At 34.5% G+C, this 24,404-nt stretch overlaps 1 protein-coding gene across 1 annotated transcript in view; it reads left to right on the top strand.

Annotated features, from left to right (window-relative positions):
- Window positions 1-24,404, top strand: part of Spt-I (serine palmitoyltransferase subunit I) — a 173,383-nt gene that overhangs the window by 24,993 nt on the left and 123,986 nt on the right. The window contains exons 5-6 of the mRNA XM_090402250.1: window positions 8,064-8,157; window positions 18,017-18,089. Coding sequence (XP_090258376.1) covers window positions 8,064-8,157; window positions 18,017-18,089 — 167 coding nt within the window. The remainder of the gene's footprint in view (window positions 1-8,063; window positions 8,158-18,016; window positions 18,090-24,404) is intronic.

The following is a 24,404-nucleotide window of genomic DNA, read 5'->3' as shown; positions in this document are numbered from 1 at the left end:
CAATAAATAATTTCTTTAAAAAATTTAATTTAAAAAAAAGGGGGGGGGTGTGATTGAGGATTATTATATTTAAAAATGATATCTTGATAATATATAATTTGTTTCCCAGAATTTTGATATTTGCATTACAACCAGTTTTGAATCATATTGTCATTTTAAAAAAACGTGTTTGTGGGGGAGGGATGGAATATCATCATCGACAAACTCCTGATATATACTGTCAGGAGGTGTACTGGATTTTATGATAGCACTACATTAAAAGTTTGCCTCATTACCAATTTTCTATCGATAATTTTCTTCAAAATTAATATGTTATCTGTCAGGACTCCAGAATTATCAAATCTTATATTTTATCCTTCTAAGGTACTTTTTACTGTATCAGTCTACTTAGATTTTGGTCTTGATGCTAGGAAAAATAGTCTCTGGGTCTTTTTCCTGCCATTCTGAGAAATAAAAGTGCTCGTTCTGATAACCTTTCCTCCTCCATTCTGTTCAAGTGACCATACTACCTTAGATTAGCTCTTCTCACATATTCCTGAATGTTATCATCGTCATCATCAAATTCCTGCCATGTACTCTCAAGGGGTGTACAGGATTGTTAACAATGTCAAATTCCTTCCATATATCCTCATATTTGAATACAGTTCTGCCATTGATGCCATCCATTCACTTCCACTTTTTGATAAATATTTTTTTTTCTGACCAAGCTCTCAGATTCAAAGTTAAAATTAGTTTGAACTCTGCTTGATTAATTTCAGATTTATTCAATATAAATTAATTCAGCTGAATTTTCCATCTTCACTAAAAATTGTGCCTAAATAAGAAATGTTTTTCTTGTTTGATAGATTCTCCAGTCTGATATAGTTGATGTTTTCATGCCTATTTTCATAGTCTGTCTTTTTACTGCTGTTTTTGTCATAATGAATTTATTACAGCTCTTATTCAATTTCATTAGGCAATTCCAGACTCGTACTGGATTTGTTTATGAGTATAACATCATTTTCATAAAGTAAAGAGCTGAGTTAAATATCTCCAATTTTGAAATCTGGACTAATACCACTTTCCCAATGGGATCCATATAGATGATGAATAGCAGTGGAGATAATGTGTACCCTGTCATCTTCCTGTACTTCCTTCAGTTCTAAGTGTTGACTTACAACTCAGGTATTGACTACGTATTGCTCAATAGAGTGTACCATTTACACCATATAATTGTAGTGTTTTGAACAGTTTGTCTCTTGGTACCTTGTCACATGCCTTTTTTTTTTTTCATGATCTACAAAACTCACTTTAGATTCTTGTCACATTCCCATGATTTCTCAGCTATTTCAGAAAATATGATCATGGCAACTTTTATTTGACCTTAGTCAAATAAAAGTTGCCAGCTTATTGTTCTCCGAGTTTTCATTCCATAATTTTTTTTTGCCTCTTTTCAGGTACATACATAAATTTTACATGGAATACATCATCATTATCATCATCATCATCAAATTCCTGCCATGTACCCTCAAGGGGCGTACAGGATATTATAGTACTACATGAAAAAAAAATTACATCATTATTAATTTCCTATCTACAATTTTCCTCCAAATCAGTCTGTTACTTGTCAAGACTCCAACATTATCAGATCTTATATTTCTATCGTCTAAAGCACTTTGTACCGTATCAATCCACCTATATCTTGGTCTTCTTCTGGGTCGTTTTGCTGCCAACCTGGCAGAGAACACTTGTTTTGCTAATCTTTCCTCGCCCATTCTGTTTAAGTGACCATACCACCTGAGATTAGCTCTGCTAACACATTCCTGGATGCTGACAATGTCAAGTTCTTTCCTAATATCCTCGTTTTTAATATGATATTGCCATTGATGCCATCTGTTCACACCTATAATCTTTCTCAGGACTCTCATATCTGTGGTCTCTAGTCTTTGGTCAAGTGTTTTACTTCTGACCCACCTCTCAGATCCATAAGTTAAAACTGGTTTGAACACTGTTCCGACTAATTTCTCTCTTATTCCATATGAATTTATTCAATTGACTTCCCACCATACCAGCTTTGCTGATTCTGTTGTCTATTTCTATATTTAATTTACCATCTTCAGTAAAAATCGTGCCTAAATAGCTGAAATGTTTTACTTGTTCCACAGGTTCTCCATTCACAACACAGTTGACATTTTCAATGATTCTGCCTATTTTCATTGTCTTTGTCTTTTAATTGCTGACCTTCATACCATATCTATTACAACAGCTATTCAATTTAGTCAGAGAATCTTGCAGACTTGTAGCAGATTTATTTAGAAGTATAACATCGTCTGCATAAAGCAAAGAGCTGACATTAACATCTCCAATTTTGATATCATGTTTAATACCACTTTCCTTCATAATGTGATCCATATAGACAATGAGTAACAGAGGGGATAATGTACATCTTTGTCTCACACCAGATTTAACATTAAACCATCTTCCTGTACTTCCTTCAATTCTAACTGCTCACTTACAACTCAAATAAAGACTAAGTATTGCTTGATATAATGCCCCATTGACCATATAACTGCAGCGTAATGAATAGCTTCTCTCTTGGCACCTTGTCATATGCCTTTTCCAAATCGACAAAACTTAAATACAGATCTTTGTTATATTCCCATGCTTTCTCGACTATTTGTCGTAAAGTGAAGATCTGATCCTGACAGCCTCTATTTGGCCTGAATCCAGCTTGTTCTTCACCAAGCTTTTCTTCCACAATTCTTCTCAACCGTTTCTCAAGTACACTTGCATAGATCTTGCCAGGAACACTCACTAGGGAAATACCTCTGTAATTCTCATATTCAGTTTTATTTCCCTTTTTATATATGGGTACTATGAGAGCTCTACTCCAATCATCGGGAATTCGTCCCTCTGTCCAGGCTTTCTGAACTATGCAGTGCAGCCACTGTAAGACTCTTATACCACCATACTTCAGCATTTCTGGTCGAATATCATCTACTCCTGCTGCCTTTCCACATTTCAAGCCTTTGATGGCTTTTTCTACTTCAAGTATGGATATGTATTCCTGACTGCATGCCTGGTCAGTGTTTTTTACCACTGTGTTGTCATCACTGCTTGTTTCATTTAGCAGTTTTTCAAAGTAGTAATTACTCTATACTTCAAGGATATCTTTTTCTCCTGTTTTCATGTCACTTTTATCATCTCTAACTCCTTTTACAGCACTCTTTCCTCCATTCCTAAGCTTCTTCAACAACCTCCAGAATATTTTGCCACCTTCTTGATATTTATTTTCTATATTCTTGCCAAAGTCCTCCCATGACTTTTGTTTAGCTAGTTTTACACAGTGTTTAGCATTCTTGCATTTTTCTCTAAATTCTCTAAGAGCACAAGCTGACTTATTTGACAGGAACTTTTGGTATGCTTTCTTCTTTTCCTTCACTGCTTCTTTAACTTCCTGTGTCCACCAGGGAGTTCTGATTTTTTTATCCTTACAGACAACCTCACCACATGCCTCTCTGGCAGAATCAATCAATGTTTTCTTCAGAGTTTGCCACTGAATCTCCAAGGTTTGATTCCTGTTCTCAAACTCTTTCATTTTTTCTTCAATAATCTTTGTGTATTTTAGTCTACAGTTCACATCTGAGAGCTGCTCAACTTTTATTCGCTTTAAAACTTTCTTACATGTTATTCTTTTCAATATTAAATTCAATTTTATCCTGCTCAAGACTAAATAGTGATCACTTCCAATTTCAAATCCTCTGTACACTCTGGTGTCCTGCACCAGGGAGAAAACATCACTAACAACAATAACATAGTCAATGAGACTTTTCTTATTCCTTGCCTCTTCTCTCCATGTGAATTTGTGCACATTTTTATGTTGGAATATGGTGTTAGTAATAACCAGTCCATGTCCTGAGCAGAAATCCAACAGATATTTGCCATTATTATTAGCTTTGCTCTTTTCCCCAAATTTTCCCAATATATTTTTGTATGTCTCACAATCATTTCCTACTCTGCTATTTAGATCCCCAACAAGGACCAACTTTTCCTTTTTCATTGTGTCAGTTGCTTTTTCTAAAGCCTCAAAAAACTCCTCCACTTATGCCTTAGTAGAACCTTCTGTGGGACCATAGGCACAAATAAGTCTCATTGTCCAGTTCCCCATTCTCATATTTGCCCACATTACTCTACTTGAGACTGACTGCCATTCAAGAAGATTAGCCTCGTATTTTGTGTTGAATACTATGGCTACTCCTTCTTTTCCTTGAATGTCATTGCCTGAATATAACATTTTGTATTTATTGCTCAGAAAGATCTCACCAGTTTTGTTCTTTTTTGTTTCAGTCACCCCTATTATGTGATCTGGTACTTATCTAATTCCTCAGCTAGCTCCATTTCCCTGCCATTCAGGCTTCTTACATTGATAGTACCGATCTTTAACTCTGGTGATGTTAAGTTGGAGTTTGTTTTTAGATTTGTTCCAGTAGCTGACTTTTCGCTGTTCGCCCTGGTTCCCTGGCAAAAACAACGGGGGCCTTGTTTAACCGGGCGACGCCCCAGCCAGCATGAAATTTTGTCATGTTGTACCATCATTTTTTATTTTGGTTTAACCAATAAGAATACAATTTGGTCGGCTAAATCCCAAATTGCCAGCCCATCCTCATTCGTTCAGTATCAAAGTAGATACCCAACAGGGTGCACTACGAGAAGGTGAGGATTGGACATTAGGTTAGAAGCCCTGGTCGGTTCTCCGCATTCCTTTAAAGGCTATGTGGAGGTCTCCTCTTAGTTATACAGCTTTGACCCTTAAGCACCCCCCTAGGTAAGTTGGATTTCAATAATTGGCCAATTTCATGCCATTCCATTCTATATTCAACTCTCTCCTTTCCTCCTTATTATTAAATGGAAAAGACAATTTGAGTTTTACTGGGATTTGGTTTCAGTTGGTTTTCCTTATAGTAAACTGTAAAGGTTTCTAGTTCTTGTGTGAGCTGCTTCTCAATGTTATCAAAGGATTTTGCTTGATAAGCTATTGCCCGGTCATCTGCATATAAGAAGGTTCTTGAGTGTGGGTTTATAGGTTGGTTGTTAGTATATATATATTGAAGAGGAGGGGAGAGAGCACGCTTCCCTGAGGTAGACCATTTTTCTGGATACGCCATGTGCTCTTTTATATGCCATCTGCTTATTTATTGCAATGTATTCCTGATTGCATTCTCTTGACAATTTTATGCTAATGTTTCTCTCACTTGTTTCGTTCAGTAATTTTTCAAAATGATTACTCCATACATCTAGAATATCTTTATCTTCAGTTTTCTGTCACCTTCATTATATCTTGTTCATTGTACAGTAATTTTTTCCTAATTTCTGAGCATTGTCATTAGCCTCTAGAATATTTTGCCATCTTCCTTGATATTTATTTTCTCTGTTCTTACTGGAGTCTTTCCGTGACTTTTGTTTAGGCTGCTTTTATTTCTGAACTTCCTATCCTTGCAGACATAAAATATCTTCATCTGGTTCTGTTGAATTCTGTGTTAGGTATCAGTGGTGTGGGTTGTAAGGAGATTTCTTGGATTCTAAATATGATTTACATATTTACATGATAGTTTACATCATTATTAATCTCCTATAAACAGTTTTCCTCCAAATCAACCTATTACTTGTGAGCTCCAATATTCTCATATTTAACATTTCGTGCTTCTAAGGTACTGAATCAATCCACTTTTCATCACCCATTCTATTTAAGTGGTGATACCACCTTAGATTAGCTCTGCTGACATATTCTTGAATGCTAATAATGCAATATCTTCATTTTTAATATGATTCTGCCATTGATGCCATCAGTTCACACCCCTAATTTTTCTCAGAACCCTCATATCTGTGGTCTCTAGTCTCTAGTCATATTCCTATAATTTCTCAACTATTTGTCGTAAAGTGAAAATCTGATCTTGACAACCTCTATTTAGCCTGAACCCATCTTGTTCTCTTCCACAATCTTTCTTAACTTGTTTTCAAGTATGCTTGCATAAATCTTACCTGGAACACTTAGTAAAGGAAATTTCTCTGTAATAATTCTCAGATTCAGCTTTATTTCCTTTTTTTTATAGATGGATACTATGAGAGAGCTCTAATCAAATCATCAGGAAAATGACCTTCTAACCTGGTCCTCTGAATTATGCAGTGTAGCCACTGCAAAACTTTTTTACCTCCATACTTAGGATTTCTGGTCAAATATCATTTACTTCAGCTGTCTTTCCACATTTCAAGTTTTTGATGGTTTTTTTCTACCTCAAGTATTGATATGTTCTCCTCCTGTTTGCATTCATCTTGAAAATTTTCTATTATGGTTCTGTCACTGTCTTTCAAAGTAATTACTCCATACATCTAGGATATCCTTATCTTCAGTTTTCATATATCACCTTTATCATCTTTGATTCCTTTTACATACTCTTTTCTCCATTTCTATGCTTCTTCAATAACCTCCAGAACATTTTGCCACCTTCCTGATATATATTTTCCATACTCTTACCATACCAATGTCTTCCTATGACTTTTGTTTATCTACCTTTACACATATAGCTCTCTTACATTTTTCTTTGTATTCTTTTAGGGCATCTGCCGACTTATTTGCTAGGAACTTTTGGTATGCTTTCTTCTTTTCCAGGACTCCTTCTTTAATATCTTGTGTCCACCATGCTGTTCTTATTTTTCTATCCTTGTGCACAACTTGCCAGCCTGGTTGGCCGAGTAGTTAGCATATCTGCTCTCCAGCCAAGAGGCTGCGGGTTCGAAGGCATTTTGCTTCTCTTTCAGTAGTTATGTGGCTGTACACAATATTAACTTTGTTTAAAAACTATAAGTGTATGAATACACTGCAAAAATCATATGCAAAGCCTTGGGAATACATAGCAACTCTTTGCTATGTATTCCCAAGTATTTCTAATGCTATCTGAATTAGTCTGCTGCTAATGCAGGAAAGAGAGGTATATCATTAGTTTAATGAGTGGACTTTTCAGGTGTTGAGAGTAAACCATCACCTAAATGAGGGTTAGGCATTTTTAGAATTTGCTAACATAAAATGGCTGATATCAACAGAGATATGTCAGAAAAATAGGATGAGTTTCAGAATAATCATCTGTTATTTAGTTAAATTTTGCTTTTACTTATCATGTTAATATATTTTACAACTTTATTGTAATGTAAAAGCTTTTGGTGTGCATAAATATGATGTTAGTTATGAAAATTATAAGAGCAGTCCAAAAGAGTTACAATTCTATGAAGAGATGGAGAGATAAGTCTGAGTATGAAAAGAAATTAGCTCTGCAAGTAAAAGAAATGAGTGTGAAAGAAGAATGCGACTGAATGTGGATTGGAATAGCCTTCATTAAATGCTTTGGTCAATTGCTGCACAGGTCTGCATAAGCCTTCTCAGATGATGGTGATCTCGTTTCTGACACTGTTTTAGACCACAGTTGTGTCTACAAGCAAATTGAGAATCAGTGGTTATTCTTCCACTGATTAAACACCCGAGATATCTCACCTTTTGAGAAACCAGTCAGCTCTACTGTTTTCAGAATCATGGCTGCAGTCAGAATAAGCCCTTTATCGAACTTTAACAGATCCTTTGTTTTTTCCATTGTGATCAAAACTATTGACGATTACTGACAGCAGCATTCTTAAACAGTTGCCTAGAACAAGTGATGACACACATGACCAAGTATTTTGTTTACACACTATGTAAATGACATTTACGTACCTCTGCATAAAGGTTTCTAATGCAATGGCTGGTATGTGTATATATGATAAAATGTGCAAGTTATATGTAACTTTCAGCACATTAGTGCCCTGAGTAGGCTTTTCTGCAGCTGGAAAGTAAACCCGAGTCTTCTAGGTGAGAATCGGATATCCTGGGTAACAATAAACAATTAGTATGCAGAAGGACTCTATGGTAGACTTTTTTTTTTTTTTTAAGTACTTTAGATGATTTAAAAATTAAATTTTATGATTTCTAGCGGTGATATGTTTATGCATTACTTACTGAATCTTGATTCTAAAATCAACTCATTTATTGCCTTATTTAGGAAACCAGGTAAACATGTGGTGGTACAAGGTAAACATTGTCTCAATATGGCTACTCATAATTATTTAGGACTGATGGAAAATTTGAAATTGGAGGTAAAGAAAGTAAAATAAAAATTTTAAAATACTACTGCATAAACATTTTGTGTATTGTTGCTTATATACTTTTGCTGATCAGTTTAATGTTATATTAAACTACATCCCTTGAGGCATGAAGGAAACTGTTTACTTTAGATGCACCATGCAACATTTTTTTCCATATGTAATTCAGAGGTAGTGTGGTCCTATTTTTTAAAGCTATTATTATTACACAGGAAACTCCATAGAGGCTATACACTCAATGTTTGAGCAACATCTGTCATACTTTGATTTAACTTATTCACAGTCATGGTATCCACAGCAGATTCTGACAGCCTGTTTTACTCATCCACCACTCTTCAAGTAAAAATTCTAGTCATCACACCCTTGCTAGCCACACTTTTGCTCAATTTCCAAAACTGGCCCTAGTTCTCCCTCCACCAGACTTGTTGGGAAAAATTTCCTCTGTATTAATCTTTAAAAACCTTTTAATAATTGGTATGTCTCAATCATATCATCCCTTTTCCCCACCTCTCAACCAATTTCTGTAATCCACAAATCTTCAACCTAAGGTGCATTCCATAAACCAGCCACCATCTTGGTCACTCATCCACTGCATCCTCTCCACCTCTTCCTCCTCATTCCCAAGAAATCCAGGTGACCAGATCTTTGCACAGTAGTCAAGATATTATACCTCTTCAAGACTCTTTGAAGAGGTCTAATAACTTGCTTATCTCTGCTCATCAGGATGATCTTCAGTAACCAAGTAACGAATTTTGCAGTATGCACTCTAAACTTTAACTTCTGCTAGCACCCCCTAAATCTCTGACTTCATTGATCTTTTCATTAATCAGTTCCATCAGTATGGTACACAACTAGTAATTTTTTCACCCTAAAATGCATAACTTATGCTTTTCCACATTAAACTGACATCTGTTCTCCTTTGTCCATGCTACCAGTCTATTTAAATCATCCTTCAAACTTTAACATTTTTATTGACTGTTGCTCTACCTAATTTTGCATCATCAGAAAACAACTGCATATTTCTTCTCAGATCAATTCTTAAATCATTAATGTACAAATTATTCAGTAGTGGCCCAAATACTGAGCCCTGCAACTAGTTGCTAGTCACAGGCCTTCTACTGGACTCTATTCCTGAATAAACTATAAACTACTGTCTGGTATTTCTCCATCAACCACCCTCTTATCCACTTCACTTAGCTTCATATCCTTCCCCATGTGCTGAAATTTATTTATCAGAATTCCATGCAATATCTTATCAAAAGCCTTTGCAAAGTTCAGCAGTATCACCATATAACCATTACCTTTATCCAACTGAGCTGTCACTGTGTTATAAAAGGTAAGTTACTGAGGCATGACCTACCCTTCACAAAACCATGTTGTCCCCATATAGTATCCCATTCCTGTCTACCCATAAGACCCTTATATAAGACTCCACACAGGGAATTAAAATTTGGTTATTATAAGCAAATTGTGTATTTACCAGATGTAAAAACATACATATTTTTTCTCCAGCTTGATATAATTATCATGTTGGAGGTTTAATGGAGTATTGACAACACTAGGAAAGGATTAAAACATTCACAATTACAAACTCTTTCACCACCATCCCTCTCAACAATATGGCACCATTAAACTCTAACCAATAGAACCTATAATCTTTGTTCCAGTAGAACCTCTCTTTCAACAGAACTTAATTGTCACTTAATTGAATTTTTTTTGGTGCTATGACTCTCAAGGTATGTAGTTTGAAAAAAAAAAAAAAAAGCATAATTTGTGCACATTTGGACCTATTCCATCAAGAATTCTGTAAGCTATGTCTATTAGAGTTGCTTGTGGATGTCTTTGATTCCTTTGTTTTTTCTTTATCTCAGATGCCTTTGAATCTTAAGTTTTTTTTGTCTCAGTTGGCTTTGAATCTTTTGTTTCTTTAAATTAGTTAGTAATATTTTGTATTTTAAAAGTTAGAGGGTGTCAAACTAGCATGGACTGCTTTAAGTATTCAGTAGTAACACTGTTAATATACAGGATTTTTATTTATTTTATTTAATCTCTTTTTCTAACAATTATTTTTTTAATTCCGAGTGCTTTTGTTTATTATATGCACAAGGGTTCACTCCGATTGGCGCAGTGACCTCTTTTTTACTATTTCTTTCAGAATCCAAAAATCACTGACTGAAAAATCACTGAAAAAAAAAGACACTAACCAAAATACAAAATAAACACATTTAATAAAACAAACACAATCTACATACACTTCAAACAATATTAAATAACTAACTACAAATTTAATTGGATCCAAGGCCTCTTAAAATGAACTTACACTTAAGACTAGACTAAACACTTTGTTTTCACAATGACAAAATGTTCATAGCCAGCTTCTCTCTCTCTCTCTGTCAAGGCCCTTTTCCGAAGATATGACTTTATTCTTCATTTTCACAGGATCCTTTCTCATCACTCATGTAGCACACATTAATTCTTCCCGACTCAATTCTGTCTCTTTTTAATAGAAACAATAGTTAGATCCGGCGTCCTTAATACAGATGAAACTTCCTAATCAGAGTTTTCTCGAACATTCCTTTAGAACATAAATAGCAATTTCTTCTTTTATTCACTAATGCTTATTGACAGTCTTAACTCTTCCACTTTAGAAAAATTCACAGTTCTGCGATTCCCTTTTCAGAATCTACTAATAATTTTCCAATTAGTGTTTCCTCCAATATTCCTTTTAAAACGCCTATAGCAATATTTCCCTTTTATTTATCAATACTTATTCCACTTTATCAATTCATAGTTCCACGATTACTTTTTCGGAATATACTATTAATTTTCTTCCTACTGTCACATAAAAATCAAATTCCTCCGAATCTAAATATCTGCCGGCCTGTGTTCTAATTTCCTTCCCGAACGCTATCTTGTTTTCTCCTGTTACCATGATACCGAACGCTTTCTGTCAGCTGTCAATCACACATCGACCTTCTCAACGAGCATGCGCACTTCATGAAAATGGCAAGTGAGAAACTAAATATAATGGCTGACACGTAGATTACATTAGTGTAACAAGGATGCCTCTTCAAAACACAACACTTAATATTTTAAACTACTATAAAAATTTTTAAAGTAATACAACTATTCAAATCCGGTAAGTACATAAACTTTTTAAATGCTTTACATATCACTTTGACAAAATAATTTCAATAACGGGTACATCGCAAGTGCCGACAATGCTTGTTATGAAATCAAAACTAATAAACATTCTAACATAAACAACTTGTAAAAATATTCAGAATTTTAAATTATGATTATTTTTAAAATACACAACATTACTCCTGCAGTAAGGAGGAGTAATGACAGTGAAACAATAGATCCTCATCCTTTGATGAATTGATGAGGGCTACTAGTTTGATGTGGTTTGAATGTACTATGGAGATTATATTTATTTAGTACTTAGTTATCTTTTCAGATCTACCTCAGATATAAGGGTTAGAAAAATTGGTGTTTTGGAAGGGAGGGTGAAGGGACATTATTTTATTTGTTTTATAGGAGTTGTAGCAGTTGGCTAAAAATGTGTGGTGAAGGTAGTTGAATTCTCTGGCAAGATTGATTGAATCATGATTTATTTGTCATTAGGACAAATAAATACTCCTGCCTCTCTGTGTTAGTATTTTAAGAATGGTATATTTTTGGACTTGAATGATGGCATGATTGTTCATGCATATTCTTATTGCATAAAGTGTCCTGTGCCTGTAACTTGGCCTTTTTGTTATGCACATACAGGAATATCTGTTAGAATATATTTGCTACTATTGTAATGGTAAGTTGAAACTGGCTGACTACACATTAGATGATCTCTCACATGGGATTAGATGGAATCAAACTGCAGTACCATACAGAAGCCAGCATAACTTGGAGAGACCATTTTTGGAATCGGAAGCAGCAATAAAATACTCTCCTTACCTCAAAAAGTATGTTTGTATTATTTGCCTAAAAGTTAGAAGGTTGGTCATTTTAATACCAATTCCAATCCAACAGTAGTTAACTTCTTTTTTACTCACCATTAGAGGACACTGAATTAGGCATTTTGTTCTTTTATCCATTACAATTTGAATTGTTTCCTATACTAATGTTTATTATCTGTGTATTTTGACAAGTTGTTTGTGTTCTGTGAAATATTATCAGGTATTTATCTGGACTGCTCTCTTCTGTATAGCACAGCACTGAGCAATCTTAGAGAGATTTTGGGCTTACCATTTCAAATAGGTGAGCACTATTTCATGGTTGGACAGATTTGTGATTCATAGTGCTGGAAGTTGTACAGATGTGAAGTAATGTCTTTAATGGAAAATTAACCTAAGTTTCTTGGAGGCTAAAGAATTTTTTGAATCTATGAAGACATTGATTAGCCTCCAGCTATAAGAATAAGATAAATATTAAGATTAAGAATAAAATATAATGGCTGGAGATATAAGAATAAGATATAAAGGCTGGAGATATAAGTCTTCCCAAGAAGAGATATCTGCTAATGTGTAGAAATAAATCTGGGTATTATTAAAAATAAGGTATGTGATGTGAAATCTTTCTGAAGAGAAATCAGATAGTAATGTGTTTTGGTTGCATCGAAGTCTATAAGGATCCCAATTCCACTGAAGTATAGCAAGAAGATCAGCATGTAGGACATTGGTTATGGAAGATCTTGAAGCTTCAAATGATTAGGCATCACAAGGTTTGTCAAAATGAAGAAGAGCAAGTGTATTTTCATCAGCAAAGCCTGTGAAAGGATTTGCAGTAAGTGAAAGATCATTTATATACAAGCAGAAAATAGCGAATAAGAATAAGGAACCCTGGGATACTTGTGCATTGGTAAGAAAATCTGAGGAGAGGAAATCATCTACCATGACATGTAGCGAGAGACCACACTTATTTGTCTATAGGGGCAGATGGAATATCAGCTTGTTTTCTAATCAAATTTCCTAGAAATGTTTAGAGCAGTCATTCAAGTTTCTTCAAACCTTTCCATAGCTCCTGTTATCCAAAAGTGGATGAAGGTCAGCTGTGGATCAACAGTGGCAGAATCCATATTGCTAGTCACTAATTAGTTGGTGAGGTCTCAAGGTCATGAAGAAGTTGGCAGTGATGGTCTTCTCCGTGGATGAAGTACGAGCAGTTGGACATTTATTCACCGACTTTTTTCACCTTTTTTTTTTTTTTTTTTTTTTGGAATAGAATGTAGGCTTGATTTTGTGCTATATGGTAGATGCCTCTTCAGTCTTTTTGAAATAGAGAAGACTGAAGAAGCAATATAGGATTGATGTTACATCTGGAGTACAAATTGTTTAGCACAGTAGGGCAGGTTGGATACCATCAGGATCAAATGATTTGTTGATGTCCAAGTTATTCAGTATTCTACTGATTTCTTTCTGGCAAAAAACTAGGGTTTGTACAGGGTGAGCTATTTTTGATAAAGTTTAGGGGGGGGGGAATTGTCTTGATCATCTATGCAAGAGTAAGAGGGAAGAGTAATGCCTGCAATCCAACCCTTTCACATGGATGAGAAAAAGTTGCACCCATCAGCCTTTGTAAGGGACTACAACACTCAGCTACCATTTGGTCAGGAGGCAAGTGTACTGGCTTTTTCCACATTCTTTTTGTGGATTACATGCACTTCATGCAGGGAGGTAGGTGAAAGTGGTTTTATTAATACTAACAAATATTTTAGTGATATAGGAAATGATCAGATTCAGTGTGAAATTCTGAATTCTTGTATGCAAGAATTCAGAATTTTCAACTGGAGTTAACTTTTTCTACAGAACTGATCAGTTCTGCAGAAAAAGCATCAAATTTTTTTTTTTTTTTTTTTTTTTACAACTGTTTAAATATACCTTATATAATAATGCAATCTTTCATAAAAGCCTTGAGCTGAGAACACAGTCCAAATGAAAAGATGTGTTGTAGAAAAGTTTTTTACCTTGGGTATACTATACATTAAAGATACCAAGCAATTTTATAAACTTGGTTTTAATCCTTTTTCTCAAGTAAGCAAACAAGCAGGTAAGTCAAGTTTGCACCTGAAGTATTTTCAGGTCTTAGGCAACTTGTGGTAAAGGTGGAGTAAGCTCTGATCACTTTCTTTAGTATCTCCCATTATGCAAAGCACATCTCCTTGCGGACATGTATGGTGCTATGCATTAAGTAAAGGGCCACTACCCAGACTGGTTTCGACCTTTATTGAGATCTCGTCAGTGGGAGCCAGACCCAGAGATGCCAAGGTTGAAGTAATGCAGAGTTTATAAATTTTATCTACACAAGTTGCCACAAGGTGCTTTGACCTTATTAAATAAAAATCTCAGGATGAGAGAAAGATGTAGAAACTTTTTTACGTTGGGTATACTATACGTTAAAGTTACCAAGCAATTTTATAAACTTGGTTACTCCACGTTTACCACGAGTTGCCTCAGACCTGAAAATACTTCAGTTGCAAACTTGATTTACTTGCTTGTTTGCTTACTTGGGAAAAAGGATTAAAACCAAGTTTATAAAATTGCTTGGTTATCTGTAACGAAAAGATGTGTTTTTTTGTAATGGAACTAAATATCATTCATTTCCATTTGAGCATTTGAAGATTCCTTCGTATGGCAACATGCATTTTCTAATAAATGTTTATTATAATAATTCTTGACATATCTACGTAGACATGAAAGTGATCACTTTTCTACTTGTAAAGTCATTAATGAAATTATAGTCACTTTAATGAATTGTAGTTCCAGTATTTAACCACATGTAACAACTTGATAGTAAAAAGCATTTGTTTACAACTGATTTTGTGAAATAACTGTATTTCATGTCATCAGGAGTAGTGAATAAAATAAAAATGGAAAAAAAGCTAAAAGCAGGTAACGATCACAATGTAAATATTTGAAGAAGGAAAAAAAAAGAGAGAGACTAACAGTGGAATGCGCACTTATGCTATGTAGACACATGATACTTGGTGGCATTGTGTGTGCCTCTGGCTTCCATGTGTGCTAGATGTTTTATGAGTGGAGACTAGACTTGGTGTAATATCATGCCTTGTTTTTTTGTTGGACTGTTATGATGACCCTTTGAATGGCAACATGGTGTAAAAGTTCTGGAGTAAAACTTGGAATCTGTGTACATCATTTTGGTGCTGCCACAATCCTGATTTGTGTTTTCTTTTTTCTCCTTGAGATGCTCAGACATGCAAATCTCTCTTAACCTGCCGGTCTGTCCTATGTAACACATCCCACAGATATAGATGATCCTGTAAACACTAAGTTTGTTAAGTAGTGGGTGTGGAGGCTAATGAGATTAGAATCTTGTTGAGTGGAAACAAGGCAACTTTGATACCTGTTGGCATAGCATCTTTGAAATCCTGACTATGATTCCAGGACTGACCAAATATAGGGGAGAACTACTGCTCCTCTGAAAACTTTTTCATGTTCTTGTGTATCTTGGTGTTTGATATAGGATTTTATTGACCATTATTCTGTTATAGCCATTCTTTAGTGGAATAGAACTGAAATAATTGAGCTCTTGGTTTCTTTTATCTATACTCAGTTAAACATTGGTCAACAAAATCCCCCCCCCCCCAACAGTCAGATGAACATGAACAAGTTTTCAGAGAACAATAGTTCTTATCCCTGTGGTCAGTCACAGACAAGATTTCTAATTTCCTTATGCCTCCAAAAGCTCCCCATCCCTTCTTAAGAAACCAGATCTTTACATGATCACGTGTACCTGTGGGATGTGTTACATAGGAGGGACAGGCAGGTCAGGAGAGATTAGCAGCACTGAAATGTTGCACATGATTACAATTTCTATTTCAGAGCATTCAAAGAATCATCTGAAATGCTGAAACACCCAACAGTGCTACAAGAAACAAGGCATGATATTACATCATGTCTTATCTCCTCTCATAAAACACTTAACACATGCAGAAGCCAGTGACACGCATTCCACAGTTAGGATTTTTTTTTTTCCCAGATGTTAATATTGTGATCTTTACCTGCTTTTAGCTTAATTTTTTTTATTTTATTGATTACTCCTGATAATATGAAACACAGGTATTTCATGAAACTCATCAAGTGTCTGAATAAATATTTTTTACTTATTCAGTAAAAAAATATCAAGCTAAAAAAATATATATTTATTCAGACACTCGACTAGTTATCAGAATTAAAAATGAGAATTACAGTTCATTATATTCCCATACCACAGAAGCCTGTGTAACAAAGTGATAGTCAAAGATATAAATAAAGCCAAAAGGCTAGTTTTCTGGCACCTTAATATAGAAAATAAGGGGATAAACCTCCTTTGTTGTTTTATAGCCAGTAAGCGAAACTAAAGATCGATAACTACGATCTATATAAGTTTCATGCCGAAAAACTATCGGCGAAGGCAATTCGAAGTAAAGGTGGAGCAAGCTCCCTCACTATTCTTGATATTTTCTCATAATGTAAAACACAGCTCCTAGGAGATGTATTACTGTTTTACATTATAAGGAGAGGTCACTACCCAGACCGGTTTCAACCTTTTTTGAGGTCTCATCAGTGAGTAGGTAGACCTGGAAGATATCAAAGCTTAGTGAAAAGCACTTACATACCTTCACTATATGAATGCCATAAAGGTGTAATTATATTTTAGTAAAGATATAAATAAAGCCAAAAGGCTAGTTTTCTGGCACCTTTACTCCACCTTTACTTCGAATTGCCTTCGCCGATAGTTTTTCGGCATGAAACTTATATAGATCGTAGTTATCAATCTTTAGTTTCGCTTACTGGCTATAAAACAACAAAGGAGGTTTATCCCCTTATTTTCTATATTAAGGTGCCAGAAAACTAGCCTTTTGGCTTTATTTATATCTTTACTAAAATATAATTACACCTTTCTGGCATTCGTATAGTGAAGGTATGTAAGTTCTTTTCACTAAGCTTTGATATCTTCCAGGTCTACCTACTCACTGATGAGACCTCAAAAAAGGTTGAAACCGGTCTGGGTAGTGACCTCTCCTTATAATGTAAAACAGTAATACATCTCCTAGGAGCTGTGTTTTACATTATGAGAAAATATCAAGAATAGTGAGGGAGCTTGCTCCACCTTTACTTCGAATTGCCTTCGATAGTTTTTCGGCATGAAACTTATAATCGTAGTTATCGATCTTTAGTTTCGCTTACTGGCTATAAAACAACAAAGGAGGTTTATCCCCTTATTTTCTAAAGTGATAGTCACTTTGACAAGTTTTGGTCTCAAGTAACAAGTAAATATTCCAGTCATCTTCTTATTAACTTAGAAACAAATTTTGTATGTGTCACTAAATATTAAACTTAGTTTAATGGAAAAACTATTGTTAAGGTTGTATATGGAAGCATTAATCAGTTTCTCTACTCTTAAGAAATTCCCATTAATCAGCTAGATCAAAATAAATCAGATATGTGTGAGCTTATAGTTTAAAGTAATGAGCCACAACATGCTTGGTGAAACTATAAAGTGTGGCAAGAAAGAAGAATTGCACATGTTTTTGAAAAATTCAGTGCAGAAAATTATGAGTCATCTGTAGAAGAATTTTTTTTCATCTCTGCAAAGTCATGGAATGTCAAATGTTGTTGAGAAGTCAGTGTATCTAGGCTTGCATTTTGACTTTATACAACAAACTCATGTACTTTTAGTGATTAATGTGGGAGAATTTTTTCTTAAGAAATATTCACTGTAGAGAAACAGTGCCAAAGCAAGTGACATTCCCTGCATTGTCAGCTGATTACTGCATTATATATGTTTTCTTTTCCTCTCTTATTTTTTTTCCCCTCCTTACTATAGTTATATCCTTCGTATATTCTCATTATAGGAAGAAGCAATCAAAGGTTTAAGGAAGTATGGAGTGGGATCATGTGGACCAAGAGGTTTTTTTGGAACTGTAGGTTAGTGTTTTATTTAAATAATAATAAAAAATATAGATATGTTTTGAATTATGTATTTATTTTAAAATTTTTATGTTATATAATATCCTGTGTGACGTAGTTTTTTTTTCTTATTTTACTGAATTTCTCACATTTTTCATAGCTATCAGGGTAGTATTTAAGAGTTTTTTCCTTTATTTTGTCAAAATGGATTAAATTTGCATAATTATAACTCGTAAGTATAATTTACCTTCTAAGCTTTTTCACTTCAAAGCTAAATTATACTTGAAAAAAAAAAATTATACTTTACCCAACTTTGGTCTCTAGAGCAGGATTTCCAGACTATATAAAAATAAAATAATTACAAAAAAAAAAAAAAAAAATATATATATATATATATATATATTTATGCCTGGGGGCTGCTTCAAGTTGCCTCCCAGGTGTATCATGTATCATAATCACTTGCCTCATAGTTTTACATATACCTCTTCTTTACTGGTTTCCATATAACCAAAGTGACTACATTGCCTCCAATTGGGGAAAAGTGTTCATGTGGTCTTGACTTGGGAAGTAGCAAAACATGGAAATTCCAGTAAAGAAGGAGTATATGAAAAGAAGGAGTATATGAAAATTGTAAGGCAGGTGATTATGATACACCTAGGAGGCAACTTGAAGGCATAAAGATTTGCAAGGGAAGGATGTTCGCAGTGCATGGGAAATAGTCAAGGGATATCTGGAGGAAACAATATCACACTGTATACCCAAGGTCAGGAGGGTAAATCAGGTAGGAGAGATGGAGAGGAGTATCATTAAGTATGAGCTACAAAAAGAGAAAATGTTGTGGAGGGTATATGAGAGTGGTCTGAAAAGTTCTCGGCCTAACAGTGAAAAAACGAATTTATAATTTCAAAATTAGTTTTATTTTTCAACATAATCTCCCTTCAGACTAATACATTTATTTCAGTGATGCTCCAGCGCCATTATCCCATCCCTGTAGTGGTTCTCAATAAGATCTGAAATTCAGTATCTTATTGAGAATATATTCAAAATCAGTATTTCAGGAGTGGTGTTAAAAGTAGTGGAAAAGTTGGTGAGAAAGAGAATTCAGGAATGGGTGTATAAAAAGATGATATTCTATGGGGTGAAGCATGGCTTTATGAAGGATAGGTCATGCTTTAGTAATCTGTTAACTTTTTTGTAATAGGGTGACAGCTGAGTTGAATAAAGGAAATGGCTACATAGTGATACTACTGGATTCTGTTATGCAAACTGAAATAAATGGGGTTGAATATGAAACTGGTGATATGGATAAAAGAGTGGCTGATGGACACATACCAAAAAGTAGTATATGGAGCAGAAGAAGGCAAGTGACCAGTGGTATTCTTCTGGGCTCTGTGCTTCGACCACTGCTATTTAATTGTACATAAATGATATATTTGAATGGTGAAAAAATTTGAATGGTGATATTCAGTTGTTTGCTTATGATGCAAAGCTGGGTAAAGTAGTATAGTTAATCAAGGTGATCTAGAGAACTCGTAGGATGATTTCAATAGGCTGACAGTATGGGCAAAGCATAATGGATGTTGATTTAATGTGGAAAAGTGTAAAGTTATGCATTTTGGGATACAAATATTATAAGCTGTGTACCACATTCAGAGAAAACCCTACACCAAGAAATTAATGAAGCCAGGGATTTGGGGGATAGTAGTAGAGAGTTGAAATTAAGAGGACACATTGCTGACATGGCTATGGTAGCTCACAGAATCACTTGGTTATTGAAGAAGACATTAACAAACAGAGAGATGGGAGTTATGATTCTTCTTTATAAAGTACTGATACAACTACATCTTGGTTACTGTGCCCTGGTCTGGTCTGGTCACCTGGATTTCTTGGGCTGAGAAAGTGGTGGATAGGATCCAGAGGTGAGTGGTCTGTGGAATGCTCTCTATAAGGATAGTGTAAAAATAATCATCATTTAAAATTCTGAATATTTTTACGAATTGTTTATGTTAGAATGTTTATTAGTTTTGGTTTCATAACACGCATTGTCGGCACTTGTGATGTGCCTGTTATTGAAATTATTTTGTCAAAAAGTGATATGTAAAGAAGTTAAAAAATTGATGTACTTGCCGGATTTGAATGGTTGTGTTACTTTAAACAATTTATTTGTAGTTTAAAATATTAAGTTGTGTTTTATGAAGACATTCTCTTGTCGCTAACGTAATCTGCGTGTCAGCCATTATACCTAACTTCTTGTTTGCCAGTTTCATGGAATGCACATGCTCGCCAAGAAGTTTGATGTGTGATTGACAGCTGACAAGGAAGGCATTCGGTAACAGAGTGTAAACAAGAGAGTGTTCGGAAAAGAAATAAGAACACAGGCCGGCAGACATTTAGATTCGGAGGAAATTGAGTTTTTAATGTGACAGTTGAAGGAAAATTAATAGTATATTCCGAAAAAGGAATCATGGAACTATGAAGTTTAAAGTGGAATAAGTATTGTTAAATAAAAGGGAAATAATGCTATAGACGTTTTAAAAGAAATATTCGAGGAAATGCTAATTGGAAGATTTATAGTAGATTCCGAAAAGGGAATTGTAGAACTGTGAATTTTTTGAAGTGGAAGAGTTAAGACTGTCAATAAGCATTAGTGAATAAAAGAAGAAATTGCTATTTACGTTCTAAAGGAATGTTCGTGGAAACGCTAATTGGGAAGTTTCATCTGTCTTAAGAACGCTGGATCTAACTGTTATTTCTACTGAAGAGGAGACAGAATTGAGTCAGAAAGAATTAATGTGCGCTACATAAGTATTGAGAAAGGATCCTATGAAAATGAAGAATAAAGTCATATCTTCGGAAAAAAGGGCCTTGACAGAGAAAGAAACTGGCTATGAACATTTTGTCATTGTGCAAACAAAGTGTTTAGTCTGGTCTTAAGTGTAAGTTTATTTTTAAAAGGCCTTGGATCCAATTAATTCTGTAGTTATAGTTATGTAAAGTTGTTTGAAGTGTATATATATATATATATTGTTTTTGTTATATTAAATGCATTTATTTTGTATTTTGGTCTCTTGAGAGTCAGTGATTTTTGGGATTCAGTAAGAAATAACAAAACTAAGGTCATTGCACCGATCGAAGTGAACCCTTGTGCAATAAAATATTATATAAGTAAACTCGGAAATAAAAAAATAATTGTTGAAAAGAGATCATCTCTATGACAGAATTAATATTAAAAATAATTAAAAATCCTATATTTTAACAATAGCGCAGCCGGTAGGATTAATATTATGGTAATATCTTCTATATAAAAATCTCTAATTATAACATCTTGAATCCTAAAATTCACAGGAGAAAATTTTTTTAGAATTCTATATGGACCTAAAGCTTTTCTTCCTAATTTTCCAACTCTTTTTATATTAGATTTATCATCTAACAATACTAAATCTCCTGGTGCAAATGACTTATACTTTCTAAAACGATTTATATACTGCCTAGTTTTTTCAGACCTTAATTTACTTATTTCACCTACTAATCTGTGATTAGTGGAAAATTTATCTACTACTGTTTCAAGATACTCATTTATGTCATTGTAACCTGTATTAGGAATGACTGAAACAAGTTCATAGGAAAGATTGGATCAAAGCCATATAAAGCAAAAGATGGTTTTTCTTTGATAGCAGAATGAAAAGCAGATCTGCATGCAAATAATGCTTGAGTAAGATATGTGTCCCAATCATTCATTTTAGTGTTTTCCAGATTGGAAAGTATTTGCTTTATATTTTTATTCAGCCTTTCACACATACCATTGCACTGTGGGTGGTAAGCTGTAGTAAAAATCTTCCTAACATTGAGTAATTTACATAATTGTAATAACAGTTCAGATGTGAAATTTACTCCTTGATTAGAAAGTGTAAGTCATTTGCATTAGGAGATTTAGTATTATTAGATGATAAATCTAGTACAAAAAGGGTTGGAAAATTAGGAAGGAAACTTTGGGTCCATATAGAATTCTAGACAAATTTTCTCCTGTGAATTTTAGAATTCAAGATATCAAAAATCCTAGTAAAATTATAAATGTACACTCTGATAGGTTAAAAAAGTACTTTTTAGGGAGTAGAAATTTAGTTATATTAGGAGACAATATGAATAGAATATTGAAAGATGAGAGTTGTTTCCCTGATACTAATTGTGCATCTCATTCACAATCAGATAGTAGGAAAGGGAATAGTTTTAAATCTCGTAATTTAAATACACAGCAAAGGAGAAAATTAAACTTGGGTAAAACAAAATCTAATGCAGGACATTTTAGAAATCCCAAGGTACATAATTCAGATGATGTAGAGCATAAGAGCGATGATAATGAAATAGACTCTGACATGGATGAAATAATAGCAGAATATCATCTGTCCTCGCAATCTAAATCCCATAATCCGGATATAATCTTTGTAACTCTTCTTTGCACTTTCTCCACAGCTTCTTTATTCCCCCCCCCCTCTTGGAACTTGGGAGACCAAATCTGTGCACAATAATCCAGATGTGGCTTATTAAAGCCTTATAAAAAGGCAAAATGACTTCCTTATTCTTGAATGTCAAGGTTCACTTGAACATTGCAATTATCCTCTGAGTTATATTTGCAACTTTTGCTATGTAACCTTTGAACTTCAAATTCCTATCCACCAATATGCTAAAATCCCTTGCCCTCTTAGTTTCTTGTAGCATAACCCGCTAATATAATATGCCGCAGGAACTCTAATCATGCTAAAGCACATAACTTTATATTTACTAACGTTAAACTGATAACCATTTTCATTTGCCCAAATTTCCAGCCTATTTGAATTCATTTTGTAAGTGCTGAATATCAGTAGCATCCCTATTGCCTCTTTTCACATCATCGGCAAACAATTGCACATCTGATGTTAGACCCTGCCTGATGTCATTAATGTACAGATTGAACAATAATGGCCCAAGGACCGAACCCTGAGGTACACCACTGATCACCTTAAATCTGGAAATTCACACCCATGTATACCACTTTTTGATATGTATCTGTCAACCACTCCCTGATCCAAGTCAAGAGTTTATATTCCAATCCCATATTCTCCAGTTTATGCAACAGCTTTTTGTGTGGTATCCTATCAAATGCCTTAGCAAAATCCAACATTATCATAGTGTATCCATTCCTTCCTTCATTTAGTAAACTCGTGCTGCTCCTTGCAGAGTATAGCTTGTTTGTCTGTCCATATAAATATAAATATTCAAGTTCTTACCAACTTCTCTAAAATCTTCACTACCACACCAGAGATACTGATGGTTCGGTAGTTAGACACATTAGTTTTTGCACCACCCTTGTACAATGGAACTGTCATACATTCCTTTCATTCCTGTGGTATCATTCCTGAGCTGAGACTCAAGTTATACAAACATGTGAAAGGCCTAGCCAGTTTGGCTGAGCATTCCTTTAGGAAACAGGCTGATATTCCATAGACAAATTCTTATCCAGGTTATGCAACAGCTCTTCAACTTTATTTTCATGAACCTCTAACTCTTCATCCAATGCAGTAGCACTGTGCACCATGTTACATACACCTGGTTGATATATCTTAGCAAAGTGAATGCTCATTAACTGAAAAATCTCATTAGCTTTCGATACTCGAGTACCATCTACATTCAATAAAGTTATTCTTTCGCGTTCATTCCTTTCTTTTGCTTGCAGAATAAAGATAAAATTCTTTTGGATTGCCTTAGCATTTAGCTTACATGGCCAATTTTTTTCATACTCTAATTTAGCTTTCCACACAATAATCGTTACTTTTCTGGACTGATCTTTATATATTTCTTAACTCCTCTCACTGTTATTCTCACGATATTCTTTCCACATCATTTTCTTCTTGTGGATCTCTTGCTTAATAAGATTGCATATCCATTTCACTCCCAACCTATTTATTCTTCGAACACTAGGGATACATTCAGATAACACCTCATTTAAACACTTTTTTCAAAGATTCCCATGCAATGCTGACATTTTTCCCATTCAGTAACTGATACCATGGGACCAAAGAGAGTATTCTCCTAAGTTGATCATAATTTTCCAGCTTTGTAGTTCAGCATGTAGCCTATTTTAATCAGAGCATCAGCACTTACTTCTCAAGAAAGCACAGCATGATCAGTCACCAGTTGGTGGTAAAATAGCCATATTCTTAACAGACACCCCTTCTGATGCTATGAGCAAATCCACTACTCTTTGACCTCGAATTCCTTCTTTCACATGCTGCTTTGGAAAGTTGTCTCGTAACAATTCAATAAATTCCTCTTTTTTCTTATCATGAGATTATTCTT

Source organism: Typopeltis vanoorti, chromosome 12 (genome assembly GCF_054136105.1).
Source record: "Typopeltis vanoorti isolate ZY-2024b chromosome 12, IOZ_Tvanoo_1.0, whole genome shotgun sequence".
NCBI lineage: Eukaryota > Metazoa > Arthropoda > Arachnida > Uropygi > Thelyphonidae > Typopeltis > Typopeltis vanoorti.
Note: the sequence above shows the minus strand (reverse complement) of the source record. Positions and strands in the feature narration are given on the sequence as shown.